Consider the following 17,079-nt stretch of genomic DNA (forward strand, 5'->3'; position numbering starts at 1 on the left):
GTATGGTTCACAACGGGACAGATCTCATTACTGTATGGTTCATAACGGGACAGATCTCATTACTGTATGGTTCATAACGGGACAGTAATCTCATTACTGTATGGATCATTATGGGACAGTAATCTCATTACTGTGTGGATCATAACGGGACAGTAATCTCATTACTGTATGGATCATTATGGGACAGTAATCTCATTACTGTGTGGATCATAACGGGACAGTAATCTCATTACTGTGTGGTTCATAACGGGACAGATCTCATTACTGTATGGTTCATAACGGGACAGTAATCTCATTACTGTATGGTTCATAACGGGACAGTAATCTCATTACTGTATGGTTCATAACGGGACAGTAATCTCATTACTGTATGGATCATTATGGGACAGTAATCTCATTACTATATGGATCATTATGGGACAGTAATCTCATTACTATATGGATCATTATGGGACAGTAATCTCATTACTGTATGGATCATTATGGGACAGTAATCTCATTACTGTGTGGATCATAACGGGACAGTAATCTCATTACTGTATGGATCATTATGGGACAGTAATCTCATTACTGTGTGGATCATAACGGGACAGTAATCTCATTACTGTATGGTTCATAACGGGACAGTAATCTCATTACTATATGGATCATTATGGGACAGTAATCTCATTACTGTATGGATCATTATGGGACAGTAATCTCATTACTTTATGGGACAGTAATCTCATTACTATATGGATCATTATGGGACAGTAATCTCATTACTGTATGGATCATTATGGGACAGTAACCTCATTACTGTATGGATCATAATGGGACAGTAATCTCATTACTGTATGGATCATTATGGGACTGTAATCTCATTACTATATGGATCATTATGGGACAGTAATCTCATTACTTTATGGGACAGTAATCTCATTACTGTATGGATCATTATGGGACAGTAATCTCATTACTTTATGGGACAGTAATCTCATTACTTTATGGGACAGTAATCTCATTACTATATGGATCATTATGGGACAGTAATCTCATTACTGTATGGATCATTATGGGACAGTAACTCATTACTTTATGGGACAGTAATCTCATTACTGTATGGATCATTATGGGACAGTAATCTCATTACTTTATGGGACAGTAATCTCATTACTGTAGGGATCATTATGGGACAGTAATCTCATTACTATATGGTTCATAACGGGACAGTAATCTCATTACTGTATGGATCATTATGGGACAGTAATCTCCCGTGCGTGTATGTGTGCATACGATAGGTTCCAAACAACCATGCTGCCAAACCCCCTTCTCCTTTCCTAGCGTGTTCAGTGTTGCCCTTGGTTACCTTTTATCTGCTTGTCTTCCTGTCATTCAGGAATATATTTGATGTGGAGCTCACTGTAATTTAACACTTGACACACCAGCATATGTTCCGGCTATTATCGGACAAGTTCAGCTAGTACCTCCAGGTTTCACTGCATTTCAAGACGTTTTCTCCCTACTGAATACAACCCAGTTACTGCCATATTCCTGAGAACTGGTAATACAGGTTGACTGGAGATATGGAGACCCAGTTACTGCCATATTCCTGAGAACTGGTAATACAGGTTGACTGGAGATATGGAGACCCAGTTACTGCCATGTTCCTGAGAACTGGTAATACAGGTTGACTGGAGATATGGAGACCCAGTTACTGCCATATTCCTGAGAACTGGTAATACAGGTTGACTGGAGATATGGAGACCCAGTTACTGCCATATTCCTGAGAACTGGTAATACAGGTTGACTGGAGATATGGAGACCCAGTTACTGCCATATTCCTGAGAACTGGTAATACAGGTTGACTGGAGATATGGAGACCCAGTTACTGCCATGTTCCTGAGAACTGGTAATACAGGTTGACTGGAGATATGGAGACCCAGTTACTGCCATATTCCTGAGAACTGGTAATACAGGTTGACTGGAGATATGGAGACCCAGTTACTGCCATATTCCTGAGAACTGGTAATACAGGTTGACTGGAGATATGGAGACCCAGTTACTGCCATATTCCTGAGAACTGGTAATACAGGTTGACTGGAGATATGGAGACCCAGTTACTGCCATATTCCTGAGAACTGGTAATACAGGTTGACTGGAGATATGGAGACCCAGTTACTGCCATATTCCTGAGAACTGGTAATACAGGTTGACTGGAGATAATGTAAAATGCATACATGCCTATAAAACAATTGTGTGTCAGATTGAAAAAGGAGAACTGTTTTCTTTTTATTTACATGGCTTCTGTTCTTGTACCCTAAAATACCCCGACGCTAGATTCATACTGCTACTTTTAGGCTTCTTCACAACATGTCGGCCAGTGGTAACCAGGTATTATAGAGGAACGAGGTCTGTGTGCTTGAAAGCAGCTTGGCAACTCTCTCCAGTGCTTAAAAAGCCTTTACGTAAGAAGTAGGGCAACACAACAGTGTGTAGACTGCATGGTGCCCAAAGGAACCCAAAAAGTATTCAGTCGGTCGATACAGTTAATATATATCAATACTTCAAACAGTTACACTGCCATCCAGTGCTTGCCTACAATACAATCACAAAGTTCAGCATTGGAACTGTCTGTGGTTTCTGTGGAATGAGAACAGAGACCAGGTCCAACTCTGGTCCTAGAGAACAACAGTCGGTGAGCACAGTATTCTATTAGTCGACTGGTATTGTTTGGTCATCAGGCTGTTGATCGGCCCGAGATGGTTTTAGTCAAGCAGTAACGTGTTTGAGAAAAGCACTTTTTTTTTTGTCCATTAACATAACATTTATCAGAAATACAGTGTAGACATTGTTAATGTTAGGTGTACAGAGGCCCATTATCAGCAACCATCACTCCTGTGTTCCAATGGCACGTTGTGTTAGCTAATCCAAGTTTATCATTTTAAAAGGCTAATTGATCATTAGAAAACCCTTTTGCAATTATGTTAGCACAGCTGAAAACTGTTGTGCTGATTTAAAGAAGCAATAAAACTGTCCTTCTTTAGACTAGTTGAGTATCTGGAGCGTCAGCATTTGTGGGTTTGATTACAGGCTCAAAATGACCAGAAACAATGACCTTTCTTTTGAAACTCGTCAGCCTATTCTTGTTCTGAGAAATGAAGGCTATTCCATGTGAGAAATTGCCAAGAAACTGGAGATCTCATACAACGCTGTGTACTACTCCCTTCACAGAACAGCTTGAAGCTGTTGTCCTGTGAGCAGCCTATCACGCAAGCTGTTGACTCTCAGAAACCTTTCTTCTGATTCTGTTGTGGCATTGTGTCTGCCAGACCTCTTCCTGTCTGAGTTTCCTCCAGTTTCCAAGTGCCTTTTGATGGTGTAGGAAACTACTGACTGACACCTAGGCTTTCTTTCTTTTCTAGGAAAGACCTGCACTTTTAAGGGTTATACTGGTCTATCTGTCTTCCTTTGTTAATTGCCTTTTTCTCGCCATTATGATATCAATATACTACTTCCTGCAGTACAATACTGTCCAAATAATGCTTAAGAGGGTGTAGTAACACAGTCTGTTCCAACACTGCTTTTATACAGACAGAGGGTTTGTAAGTAATCAACCAAAGTTGGGACGCCTGTAGGAATTGTTAGCATCAACTTTCAAGGCTTAATTTACTTCCATTGCTGCAGAACAGCTGTAAGTTGTTAACCCATTACTTGTTCCCTGAAAATTGATTTTTTTTTTATTTTTATAACTCTGAAATGTACATTTATTTGTCCGTTTTTGCTTGATCCGACAAATGTGGTCGGTGGCTCTATATGGAGGGTGTGACGCAATTGCGGCGCCTCCAGAGGCATGCAAAGGCCAAATCAAGCACCATACCGCATCGCCATGCGCTTTCCAAATGTTGTAACAATGCGGTGTGTTCTGTGTCGCTCCGCACTGACATGATTGGTTGACAGTAGGTGGAGGGGGATACATCCTGTAGAAAACACAAACTCACTTCCTTGACAACAGCTCTGCACTGCTCCACGATGCGCAAGAAGTATGAATGCCCTGACTTCTGCTGAGGCCGTTTCACCGTAAATGCTGCACGGCCGATGCAGCGCCCAGATGCACAATGCACTTCTCTCTACAGAATGCGCTCTCTCCTGCCAATTTGTGCGCACATTCATTGTTTCATAAATTCATTGTGTGAATTGTTTGCGTTTGTTAGTTTATATCACTTCTTCATTTACATATCACCAGTAGTACATTGACCGTCAATTCATATAATGTCTCATCTACAATGTTTGTTACTTTAGTTATGGTCATTTCTGTTAATGCATTCGATATTATTATTCCAATCTTCCAGTTCTCATTGTTGGAGTGGACACGTTGTTTTCAGAGTGCACAACCTGTGCTACACTTGTGAGAAACAAGTTTTGGTTTATTTCATTCCATTTACACGTTTTGTCAATTTAGTCATTGTCTTTTGTTTGGAGCGCTCCTGTCAATGTTGAGTAAGGATGCGCACGCATAGAAGTAGGCCTATAGGCTACCTAGCCTGTGCACAAATGTATATAAATGTGCCCATTTGGGGATGTGATAGTATTTCTGATTGGCTTAACGCACCACCACGAATGACCTGTGGAGCTTCTCAAAGTAAAGTTTTCTTCACCTTAAACAGCAAGCAAACAAAGTATGTTTTTATATTAATTGAGAATTACAATAGTTCCTTAAAGTATTTGAAAAATCTTTCCAGCTCTCTCCCTTTCGATAACCACTCAGCGTGAAAGAGAAAAATGTCTTGCTCTGATCCAGTGGAAACGTCATAAAATAGGCCTACCTGATTACATTTTATCAGTGCTTGACTTGGACTGAAATAGGTTCCGGTACTCATTTTGTGTGCTGGTACTGTTTGGATTTATGTAGGCTATTTTTACATAGTTGGAAATGGCAATAGAAGTTACTTTTTAGGTTTATCATTTTCTTTTGGATAGAATTTTGATTAACCACATGACAATGATTTTGAGATATGAAGATATTATAAATTAAATGAAACTGTTTCACGAAAATGTGTTTATGAAAAACATAACTGGCACGCAGATCGGTAGAAATGGTAAGATAAATCGGCATTCCACATGAGAAAGGTTGCCGAGTCCTCCTGCAGCCTATTACCGGCAACTTCAGGAGAGTAACGGCATAATCTGCGAAAGCCAGCAGGAGCGGGAGGAGAATAGTTGGGTCAGGTTAAGGTCTTCTGGTTATCTAGATCTCTGGTGCCCTCTTGAGGCATTTCTTATTTCATCAAACCGTAAGCTTAAAGCATCAGACAAGCTCAATGCATATAGTTGATTTTATTAAAACATGTAGGGTGTGTCTATAAATGGAAAAATACAGGCTTAAAATTTTGACAAATCGATTGGTCAAAAGAACAAAAAACTTTCGGTCAACCAATATCTTTTCTTTAGTTGGGGACAGTCCTAATTCTATTTCAGCCAAGCACTAACACCTTATCCAGGTGTTGTAGAGGTAGCCTCGTTCCATACTAGATGTGCTGTGGCTAACTCATCTCTTGGTCGCCTCGTTCCATACTGGATGTGCTGTGGCTAACTCATCTATTGGTCGTACATCGTTGATTGCCCACCTGATGGTGCCATTACATCAACTTTGATGCTCATGTTTTTACCTGGCTGCAGTCAGTATTGCCAACAAATTTTCAGTGAGAATGGCTATTAGCTCCTTGATTTGTCACTAGATGACATTTTGCCGGTGCTGCGACGACATCACAGCACCAATTTGCGGCAGAATTGAGTGGGAAAAGTCACTAAATGCTATCAAAACCATAGTAACCCTTGGTGTCAAAACTTCCCAAAAGGTAGCTGGAGGGATCCGAACACTAGCTAAATATAGCGACAAAGTTGCTAAATTGGCAACACTGGCTGCAGTACATGGTAACTTTTGAATGCTCCCAACCAGGGTTGGGGTCAATTCCATTTCAATTCCAATCAATTCAGAAACGACACCAAATTCCAATTCCAAATGTTCCTCATTGAAAAACATTGCAGAGAATTGGAATTTCAGTGTACTTCCTGGATTGACTGTGATTGGAATTAAATGTCCCCCTGCTCCCAACTGTATAGCATGACAGTGAATGAAGAGTTGGCTACAGATCAGCTAAGGTGGAGCCTATGGTAGAGGTGGAGAGGTGGACTTGAACAAAACTTGACTATCTGCTAATATACTAACTTGTCCTATTCCCGTCCATTCCTCAGCTGCGTCTCCTGTGTGTGGCCACCCAGCATGGTGATGCGGAGAGCGTGAGTTACCTCCTCCATGAGGCCCGTGTACCCCTGCCCCTGGAGCCATCGGAGGGAAACCCAGCCATCCTGGCTGCACACTATGGACATGTCAGCCTGGTCAGAGAGCTGCTCGACTCAGTACCAGGTGACAATTGTGTGTGTGTGTGTGTGTGTGTGTGTGTGTGTGTGTGTGTGTGTGTGTGTGTGTGTGTGTGTGTGTGTGTGTGTGTGTGTGTGTGTGTGTGTGTGTGTGTGTGTGTGTGTGTGTGTGTGTGTGTGTGACATTTTCCACCTGTGTTTGTGTAGTTGTAGTAGTTAATAGATAGTAACAGATTGCAGGTATTGTTTTGAAAGTGTTTGTGTGTGTGGGACGTGGTTCGTCTGTCTGTCTGTGTAGTAATCATAGTTAGCAGATGATAAACAGATTGCTTGTCTCTCTCAGGTCCGTGTGTCCACAGAGATCTGCTGAACTGGATGTTGGTGTCGGCGTGCCAACAGGGTCACCTGGAGGTGGTTAGAATGTTGGTGCAGGATTACCATGCCGACGCTGAGGACTGTGCCATCCACCAGGAGGAGTTTGCTGTCATCACGGGGCTGCCTCTCTACGCTGCTGCACGCGCAGGTAGACGGCAAGATACACAGTGTACAGTGAGGGGAAAAAAGAATTTGATCCCCTGCTGATTTTGTACGTTTGCCCACTGACAAAGAAATGATCAGTCTATAATTTTAATGGTAGGTTTATTTCAACAGTGAGAGACAGAATAACATTTAAAAAATCCAGAAAAACGCATGTCAAAAATGTTATAAATTGATTTGCATTTTAATGAGGGAAATAAGTATTTGACCCCCTCTCAATCAGAAAGATTTCTGGCTCCCAGGTGTCTTTTATACAGGTAACGAGCTGAGATTAGGAGCACACTCTTAAAGGGAGTGCTCCTAATCTCAGCTTGTTACCTGTATAAAAGACACCTGGGAGCCAGAAGCAATCAATCAATCAGATTCCAAACTCTCCACCATGGCCAAGACCAAAGAGCTCTCCAAGGATGTCAGGGACAAGATTGTAGACCTATACAAGGCTGGAATGGGCTACAAGACCATCGCCAAGCAGCTTGGTGAGAAGGTGACAACAGTTGGTGCGATTATTTGCAAATGGAAGAAACACAAAAGAACTGTCAGTCTCCCTCGGCCTGGGGCTCCATGCAAGATCTCACCTTGTGGAGTTGCAATGATCATGAGAACGGTGAGGAATCAGCCCAGAACTACACGGGAGGATCTTGTCAATGATCTCAAGGCAGCTGGGACCATAGTCACCAAGAAAACAATTGGTAACACACTACGCCGTGAAGGACTGAAATCATGCAGCGCCCGCAAGGTTCCCCTGCTCAAGAAAGCTCATATACATGCCCGTCTGAAGTTTGCCAATGAACATCTGAATGATTCAGAAGACAACTGGTGAAAGTGTTGTGGTCAGATGAGACCAAAATGGAGCTCTTTGGCATCAACTCAACTCGCCGTGTTTGGAGGAGGAGGAATGCTGCCTATGACCCCAAGAACACCATCCCCACTGTCAAACATGGAGGTGGAAACATTATGCTTTGTGGGTGTTTTTCTGCTAAGGGGACAGGACAACTTCACCGCATCAAAGGGACGATGGACGGGGCCATGTACCGTCAAATCTTGGGTGAGAACCTCCTTACCTCAGCCAGGGCATTGAAAATGGGTCGTGGATGGGTATTCCAGCATGACAATGACCCAAGGACCCATGACAATGAACAAAGGAGTGGCTCAAGAAGAAGCACATTAAGGTCCTGGAGTGGCCTAGCCAGTCTCCAGACCTAAATGACTTGGAGAAGATCTGCAAAGAGGAGTGGGACAAAATCCCTCCTGAGATGTGTGCAAACCTGGTGGCCAACTACAAGAAACGTCTGACCTCTGTGATTGCCAACAAGGGTTTTGCCACCAAGTACTAAGTCATGTTTTGCAGAGGGGTCAAATACTTATTTCCCTCGTTAAAATGCAAATCATTTGATAACATTTTTGACATGCGTTTTTCAGGATTTTTTTGTTCTTATTCTGTCTCTCACTGTTCAAATAAACCTACCATTAAAATTATAGACTGATCATTTCTTTGTCAGTGGGCAAACGTACAAAATCAGCAGGGGATCAAATACTTTTTTCCCTCACTGTACATGTACTCCACATACACACATACTGTACACGTGCACACATACGCCACACATACACTACCGTTCAAAAGTTTGGCTTCACTTAGAAATCTCCTTGTTTTTGCCAGATAAGCACATTTTTTGTCCATTAAAATTACATAAAATGTATTAGAAATACTGTGTAGACAGTGTTAGTGTTGTAAATGACTATTGTAGCTGGAAACGCCAGATTTTTTATGGAATATCTACATAGGCGTACAGAGGCCCATTATCAGCAACCATCACTCCTGTGTTCCAATGGCACATTGTGTTAGCTAGTCCAAGTTTATCATTTTAAAAGGCTATTTGATCATTAGAAAACCCTTTTGCAATTATGTTAGCACAGCTGAGAAGTGTTGTGCTTATTAAAGAAGCAATAAAACTGTCCTTCTTTAGACTAGTTGAGTATCTGGAGCATCAGCATTTGTGGGTTCGATTACAGGCTCAAAATGGCCAGAAACAAAGAACTTTCTTCTGAAACTCGTCAGTCTATACTTGTTCTGAGAAATGAATGCTATTCCATGCGAGAAATTGCCAAGAAACTGGAGATCTCGTACAACACTGTGTACTACTCCCTTCACGCAAACAGGCTCTAACCAGAATAGAAAGAGTAGTGGGAGGCCCAGGTGCAAAATTGAGAAAGAGGACAAGTACATTAGTGTCTAGTTTGAGAAACAGACTCATCACAAGGCCTCAACTGGCAGCTTCATTAAATAGTACCCACAAAACACCAGTCTCAACGTCAACAGTGAAGAGGCGACATTTCTAAGTGACCCCAAACTTTTGAACGATAGTGTGTATATACATACACACACAAATGAACACAGCCCACAAATACCTCACACATAAGCCACACACACACATGCCTCACACAAAAGTAGAGAACACAGTCAAGTATAGAAGCTTGCACTGTATCTTGCGTTTTTATTTTTTGTAAAAATTATTTCTCGCATTATTAGATGTTACTGCACTGTTGGAGCAAGGAACACCAGCATTTTGCTACACCTGCAATAACATCTGCTAAATATGTGTATGCGACCAATAGAAGTTGATTAGATTTGATGTACGCTTACATATTAACCACTTTGGACCAAATGTTAGAGTTAGACATTCCTACTGTGTTGTCAGGCTGAAAACAGCAGACGGGGATTTCCTCCTACTCTACTGTGTCTCCAATTCAACCTCCAATCCAACTCACTTCCTTATTCTGGCTTTATGATATAGGATCAGCTTCCCCAACGCTTAACCATTAAGAGGGGGAAATGCAAAACTCACTCAAAATCAGTGTCTATGAGCAACTTCAGCTTACTCTGGGCATATTGGTGGAGAAATGAGGAGCGCTTCCTGTTATCTTAGACCAGGGGTCTGTTCAGAACGTCCGGATATCTAACTGTGTTCTATGTAGGTAATGAGGAGATAGCTAGATTCCTGCTGCAGAATGGCGCTGGGCTGTCCTCATACACCCTGATGGATTATCCAGCCTTCAGCAGACTGCTCGTTGAACAACGACTGGTAGAAGAAGCAGACACACACACAGAACCAGCGGGAGAAAAGGTAACTGAGGGGAGGTGTGTGTGTATTTGTGTCTGTGTGTGTATTTGTGTGTGTGTCTGCGTTTGTTTGTGTGTGTCTGCGTTTGCCTGCGTTTGCCTGCGTTTGTGTGTGTATGTATGTATGTATGTATGTATGTATGTATGTATGTATGTATGTATGTATGTATTTTTCTCTCTGTGAATGTGTTATGTTTTACCCAGTGTGTTGGTCAGGCCAGGTGGTGTGTGTGTGTGTGTGTGTGTGTTGTGCACCATAAAAACGTCAGCCAACATGTTGTTTCCTCTCTCCCCCTCTAGCTACTATGTGGCCGTTGGTCAGGTCTGAAGCTGCCGTGGTTGGAGCTGGACTGGTTCATGGACGTGTCGTCCCGTATCTCCCACCTGGACCTGTCCTGTAACAGCCTCAGCTCCCTGCCCTCCGTGGTCCCCTGGGGGCTCATACAGCTCCGGACCCTAGACCTCTCCAACAACCTGTTCAAAGAGCTGCACACAGCACAGAGCTCACAGGAGATCATCTGCTCCAGGTGATCATTTGCTCCATCTGCTCCGTATCTAGATATTTTTCAAACTTGTGGATGATTCATGATATCTTTTAAACATATTTTCTCTATATAAGCTTTGTTATAGGATTTAAAGGTCAAATACACTGCAATCAGCAATAATCTAATACTTCAGGGTTTGTGAAATTAGACCTAGGCTAATTATAAGCCTTACACAACTAATCATTTCATTATTTTATCAAAATAGTTTAACCTGCTTTTTTGCAATAATCACTGATCTGGCTTTCAAGTCTTTATGAAAATGACCTTTTTGTTACAAATTTAACCAGAACCATGCATTATGCACATTCACTAATAATGACTAACTTGTTGTAGCAGGCCTTATAGAAAATGAACACAGGTCTCATAAACAAACTCCCAAGCACAAGCCCACATTTTAGCCAGCTAATATTCATATTTCAAGTTTAGCCAACTTGGATCTATTTACTAGCTAACAATGGAGAACAGTTGAACTGTAATGAACATACCCTTCTGTCCATCTCCAACTGTTTGAACAGCATGCTAGCCTGTCCACTTTGTTCAGATGTTGAAATCAAGTGTCCTACCTTCTTTCTCAGAATGTGAACGAGTTGCCAATTCCTTAAATAATTGTGTTTTATGCTTATTGCACATTTATAAAACACAAACTAGACCGCTAGTATGCTGCTAGCGGTGCGTGGTACCGCAATGCTGCTCGCAACAAACTGAGCATTCATTTTCCAGAAACAATGTTTATTGATACTCTCGTTGTAGTAGTGTCTGTTCTGCTCTCAATCTGAGTAGTTGAGACATAAACAGGGTATGGTTAGAAAGGTTGTCTCCTCCATTACAGTAATATAATGTCTCAATGTGTTTCAGTCTCCAGGTTAACACCTCCTCCATTACAGTAATATAATGTCTCAATGTGTTTCAGTCTCCAGGTTAACGTCTCCTCCATTACAGTAATATAATGTCTCAATGTGTTTCAGTCTCCAGGTTAACGTCTCCTCCATTACAGTAATATAATGTCTCAATGTGTTTCAGTCTCCAGGTTAACGCCTCCTCCATTACAGTAATATAATGTCTCAATGTGTTTCAGTCTCCAGGTTAACACCTCCTCCATTACAGTAATATAATGTCTCAATGTGTTTCAGTCTCCAGGTTAACGCCTCCTCCATTACAGTAATATAATGTCTCAATGTGTTTCAGTCTCCAGGTTAACGCCTCCTCCATTACAATAATATAATGTCTCAATGTGTTTCAGTCTCCAGGTTAACACCTCCTCCATTACAGTAATATAATGTCTCAATGTGTTTCAGTCTCCAGGTTAACGCCTCCTCCATTACAGTAATATAATGTCTCAATGTGTTTCAGTCTCCAGGTTAACGCCTCCTCCATTACAGTAATATAATGTCTCAATGTGTTTCAGTCTCCAGGTTAACGCCTCCTCCATTACAGTAATATAATGTCTCAATGTGTTTCAGTCTCCAGGTTAACACCTCCTCCATTACAGTAATATAATGTCTCAATGTGTTTCAGTCTCCAGGTTAACACCTCCTCCATTACAGTAATATAATGTCTCAATGTGTTTCAGTCTCCAGGTTAACGTCTCCTCCATTACAGTAATATAATGTCTCAATGTGTTTCAGTCTCCAGGTTAACGCCTCCTCCATTACAGTAATATAATGTCTCAATGTGTTTCAGTCTCCAGGTTAACGTCTCCTCCATTACAGTAATATAATGTCTCAATGTGTTTCAGTCTCCAGGTTAACGCCTCCTCCATTACAGTAATATAATGTCTCAATGTGTTTCAGTCTCCAGGTTAACACCTCCTCCATTACAATAATATAATGTCTCAATGTGTTTCAGTCTCCAGGTTAACACCTCCTCCATTACAGTAATATAATGTCTCAATGTGTTTCAGTCTCCAGGTTAACGTCTCCTCCATTACAGTAATATAATGTCTCAATGTGTTTCAGTCTCCAGGTTAACACCTCCTCCATTACAGTAATATAATGTCTCAATGTGTTTCAGTCTCCAGGTTAACGCCTCCTCCATTACAGTAATATAATGTCTCAATGTGTTTCAGTCTCCAGGTTAACACCTCCTCCATTACAGTAATATAATGTCTCAATGTGTTTCAGTCTCCAGGTTAACGCCTCCTCCATTACAATAATATAATGTCTCAATGTGTTTCAGTCTCCAGGTTAACGCCTCCTCCATTACAGTAATATAATGTCTCAATGTGTTTCAGTCTCCAGGTTAACGTCTCCTCCATTACAGTAATATAATGTCTCAATGTGTTTCAGTCTCCAGGTTAACACCTCCTCCATTACAGTAATATAATGTCTCAATGTGTTTCAGTGTCCATACAACCCATTCTGTTGGACCAAACCTCAAACACAAATAGCGAGTTGAAACCGCTTGTCAGAGAAGAAGTGATCTTTAGTCTTTGTTGTTGTGAGTGGCAGGGGGAGGGGCTTGGCCTGTGTGTGTAAACAGAGGGGAAGCGAGAGGTTTCATATATCAGCCAGCCCTAGCGCGTGCGCACACACACACACACACACACACCCTTGTGGGAACACACAATTCAGTCCCATTGAAAATACTATTTTCCTTAACCTGAAAACCTAAACTTAACCCTTAACCTAGCTGCTAACCCTAAACTTAACCTTAAACACCCTAGAAATAGCATTTGACTAACAAAATGTCCCCAGTTGGTTAACGTTTTGTTTGTTTACTATTCTTGTGGGGACTTCTAGTTAAACAGGTCCACTGCAGTGTGTACACTGTACACACACATTTACACGGACTATACCAAACATTAGGAACACCTTCCTAATATGGAGTTGCACCCTCCCTTTTGCCCTCAGAACAGCTTCAATTCGTTGGGGGATGGACTCTACAAGGTGTCAAACATTTCACAGGGATGCTGGCCCATGTCGTCTCCAATGCTTTCCACAGTTGTGTCACGTTGGATGTCCTTTGGGTGGTGGACCATTCTTGATACACACAGAGAACTGTTGAGCATGAAATACCCAGAAGCATTGCAGTTCTTGACACAAACCAGTGTGCCTGGCACCTACTACCATACCCTGTTCAAAGGCACTTACATGTATGTCTTGCCCATTCACCCTCTGAATGGCACACATACACAATCCATGTCTCAATTGTCTCAAGGCTTAAAAATCCTTCTTTAAGGATTTAAGGATCACCTGGTCAGTCTATGTCATGGAAAGAGTTCTTAATGTTTTGTCCACTCTGTGTTTGTAATATCTGTAGTCTGCTGTTCTGCAGATCTCTGTTGTATTGTTAGCCTCACCATCTCACTTAATCCTGACGTGTGTGTGTGTTCGTTCTCTGCTCCTGTCCTACTGTAGACTTCGCCAGGTGAATCTGTCTCAGAATGAGTTGACCAGCCTGCCGTCTGGACTGCTCCATCTCACAAGAGTCCAGAGGCTCTCTGCTGCTAAGAACAAGCTCACCTCCCTGTTTGACATTCCTGATGGTATGATCCACCGCATATCAGAGTGCTCTTTGCTCTTTGTCACAAATGTATATCAATATGTTCTTAGAAGGGCTCTTAGGATTTTATTCTGATCTCAAATAGTTTTTCTCTGCTTTCTATTTTGTCTTTATTTGTTCATGTGAAGTATATTGTATTGCTATCTTGTTTCTACAAATGAAGATTGATGAATGAATTGATTGATTGCCCTCTTCTGCTCCTCCTCAGGTACTAACTGGATAGGTCTGCGTAAGCTGGAGGAGCTGGATGTGTCTGACAACTGTCTGACCAGTCTTCCCTCTGCCGTTCTTCACTCTTTCAAATCCCTCACTACCCTCAAAGTCTGCCGGAACAGACTCACCAGCTTCCCTGACCCCTGGGCCTGCCCTCTGGTAGGCAGACACTACACTAGACACTACGGCCTTGTTCCATTTGGAACCCTAGCACCTTCCTTTAGATCCTACCCTGTTTAGTGTTCTTCTCAAATATATCTATTAATTGTTTCTCTATGGTTCCCCTGATAGGAAGAAACTAGGGCCTGGTTCCTTTTGGATCCCTAGCACCTTCCTGTATCTCCTATCCCCTTCTAAATGTTCAGTTCTGAAAGGACTGGATTGGTGAAAGGAATATGGTGGAAGCTCCAATGGAGAACTGGGTAGAACCATCACACTAGTTGCTTACACCTATCCAGTCCGTATAGATTTGTGACCATTGTCGGAGTAGAGGAAAGAAGGCACTAGGTATTGAAATGGAAAGTGGTCATGTCTTTTAAATCATACAGACTCCTCTCAGCGAAGCTTCACTACCTCCTTTGCCCTCTTGTATTCAGAGAACTTGAGTGATGGTTTTGAAACATCTTCTGGATGATGTGAGTCATTGATTGGTGTTTCCCCCCTCTGTAGAAGCACTGTCGAGCCTCATCCAACGCCATCGAGAGTCTTCCCAATACCATCTCCATCTTCTGGAGAACTCAGCTGCAGGAGGTGGATTTCTCGGACAACGTCATCAAGGAGCTGCCCTCCTATATATTCGAGCTGGAGGTAAGGATGGGTAGCACTAGCATTGTGTGGCCTAGGCTTCAGCTCAGTGGGCTAACAGGGTTTTGAGTTGCACTCAAACCCCAACAATGCTGAGCTAAAGCCCAGGCCAAAGCAGCTTAACAACACTGGGAGCAGAGTTTCCTACATGGTGGTTCATGGCTGATTCCGTTTGGGCCTGGCTAGAAGCATTGGATTTGTTGACTTGATGGGTCTAACCTAAATAAACCTCCCTAAACCTCCATAAGCTTTACTGTGTTTGGGCGACAAGATCAAATTCACATAGAAATGTGCTTTATAGATCTCACTCATTTAAAGCAAGTCTACGACGCAGTAGATCAGTTCTATGTATGCTCTTGCTATGCTTCCCATTCTAAAGTTTAGTTTTTGTGTCTTGTACTTTTGGTTTTGTACATCAGCTTCAAATACCTTAAAATACAATATTTTGGGTTATTGAAAATATATTTCACAGCAGTTTAGATGGTACAATGATTTTATGTATTTGATTTTTTTGTCACATAAACTGAAATTAGGCAAACTATTAGAATTTTAGCAATGAGGAAATGGCGGAGGGATTTCTGCATATTGAACCTTTTTAAGTAACCACTCAGAAGATGATTTCTGTATTAAACCTGTAGTTTACCCAATGACCTCAAGGTGGCAGTGCTGTACTACTCTGCAGTCAGTGAACCCCAACTGAAACAATGATTCAAATCAAAATCAAATCAAATTTTATTAGTCACATGCGCCGAATACAACAGGTCTAGCTAGACCTTACAGTGAAATGCTTACTTACGAGACCCTAACCAACAATGCAGTTAAAAAAAATATGAATAAGAAATAAAAGTAAAAAGTAATTAAAGAGCAGCAGTAAAAACAATAGCGAGACTATATACAGGGGGGTACCGGTACAGAGTCAATGTGCGGGGGCACCGGTTAGTTGAGGTAATATGTACATGTAGGTAGAGTTATTAAAGTGACTATGCATAGTTTATAACAATATCAGTGGCGTAAAAGAGGGGGAGCAATGCAAATAGTCTGGGTGACCATTTGATTAGATGTTCAGAAGTCTTATGGCTTGGGGGTAGAAGCTGTTTAGAAGCCTCTTGGACCTAGACTTGGCGCTCTGGTACCGCTTGCTGTGTGATAGCAGAGAGAACAGTCTATGACTAGGGTGGCTGGAGTCTTTGACTATTTTTAGGGCCTTCCTCTGACACCGCCTGGTATAGGTCCTGGATGGCAGGAAGCTTAGCCCCAGTGATGTACTGGGCCGTACGCACTACCCTCTGTAGTGCCTTGCGGTTGGAGGCCGAGAAGTTGCCATACCAGGCAGTGATGCAACCAGTCAGGATGCTCTCGATGGTGCAGCTGTGGAACCTTTTGAGGATCTCATGACCCATGCCAAATTCGTTTCAGTCTCTTTAGGGGGAATAGGTTTTGTTGTGCCCTTTTCATGACTGTCTTGGTGTGCTTGGGCCATGTTAGTTTGTGGGTGATGTGGACACCAAGGAACTTGATGCTCTCAACCTGCTCCACTACTGCTCTGTCGATGAGAATGGGGGCGTGATCGATCCTCTTTTTTCTGTAGTCCACAATCATCTCCTTTGTATTGATCACATTGAGGGAGAGGTTGTCCTGGCACCACACGGCCAGGTCTCTGACCTCCTCCCTATAAGCTGTCTCATCGTTGTTGTCGGTGATCAGGCCTACCACTGCAGTCATGAGTGAACAAGGAGTACAGGAGGGGACTGAGCACGCACCCCTGAGGGGCCCGTGTTGAGGATCAGCGTGGCGGATGTGTTGGTACCTACCCTTACCAACTGGGGGCGGCCCATCAGGAAGTCCAGGATCCAGTTGTAGAGGGAGGTGTTTAGTCTCAGGGTTCTTAGCTTATTGATGAGCTTTGAGGGCACTGTGGTGTTGAACGCTGAGCTGTAGTCAATGAATAGCATTCTCACATAGGTGTTCCTTTTGTCCAGGTGGGAAAGGGTAGTGTGAAGT

General features: G+C 42.3%; 1 protein-coding gene across 1 annotated transcript in view; it reads left to right on the forward strand.

Moving 5' to 3' along the window:
- LOC106591281 (leucine-rich repeat serine/threonine-protein kinase 1) overlaps positions 1-17,079 on the forward strand; it is a 186,730-nt gene that overhangs the window by 86,364 nt on the left and 83,287 nt on the right. Inside the window, exons 4-10 of the mRNA XM_045707980.1 lie at positions 6,235-6,406; positions 6,704-6,883; positions 9,871-10,019; positions 10,316-10,542; positions 13,917-14,044; positions 14,270-14,433; positions 14,944-15,081. Coding sequence (XP_045563936.1) covers positions 6,235-6,406; positions 6,704-6,883; positions 9,871-10,019; positions 10,316-10,542; positions 13,917-14,044; positions 14,270-14,433; positions 14,944-15,081 — 1,158 coding nt within the window. The remainder of the gene's footprint in view (positions 1-6,234; positions 6,407-6,703; positions 6,884-9,870; positions 10,020-10,315; positions 10,543-13,916; positions 14,045-14,269; positions 14,434-14,943; positions 15,082-17,079) is intronic.

Source organism: Salmo salar, chromosome ssa26 (assembly GCF_905237065.1).
Source record: "Salmo salar chromosome ssa26, Ssal_v3.1, whole genome shotgun sequence".
NCBI lineage: Eukaryota > Metazoa > Chordata > Actinopteri > Salmoniformes > Salmonidae > Salmo > Salmo salar.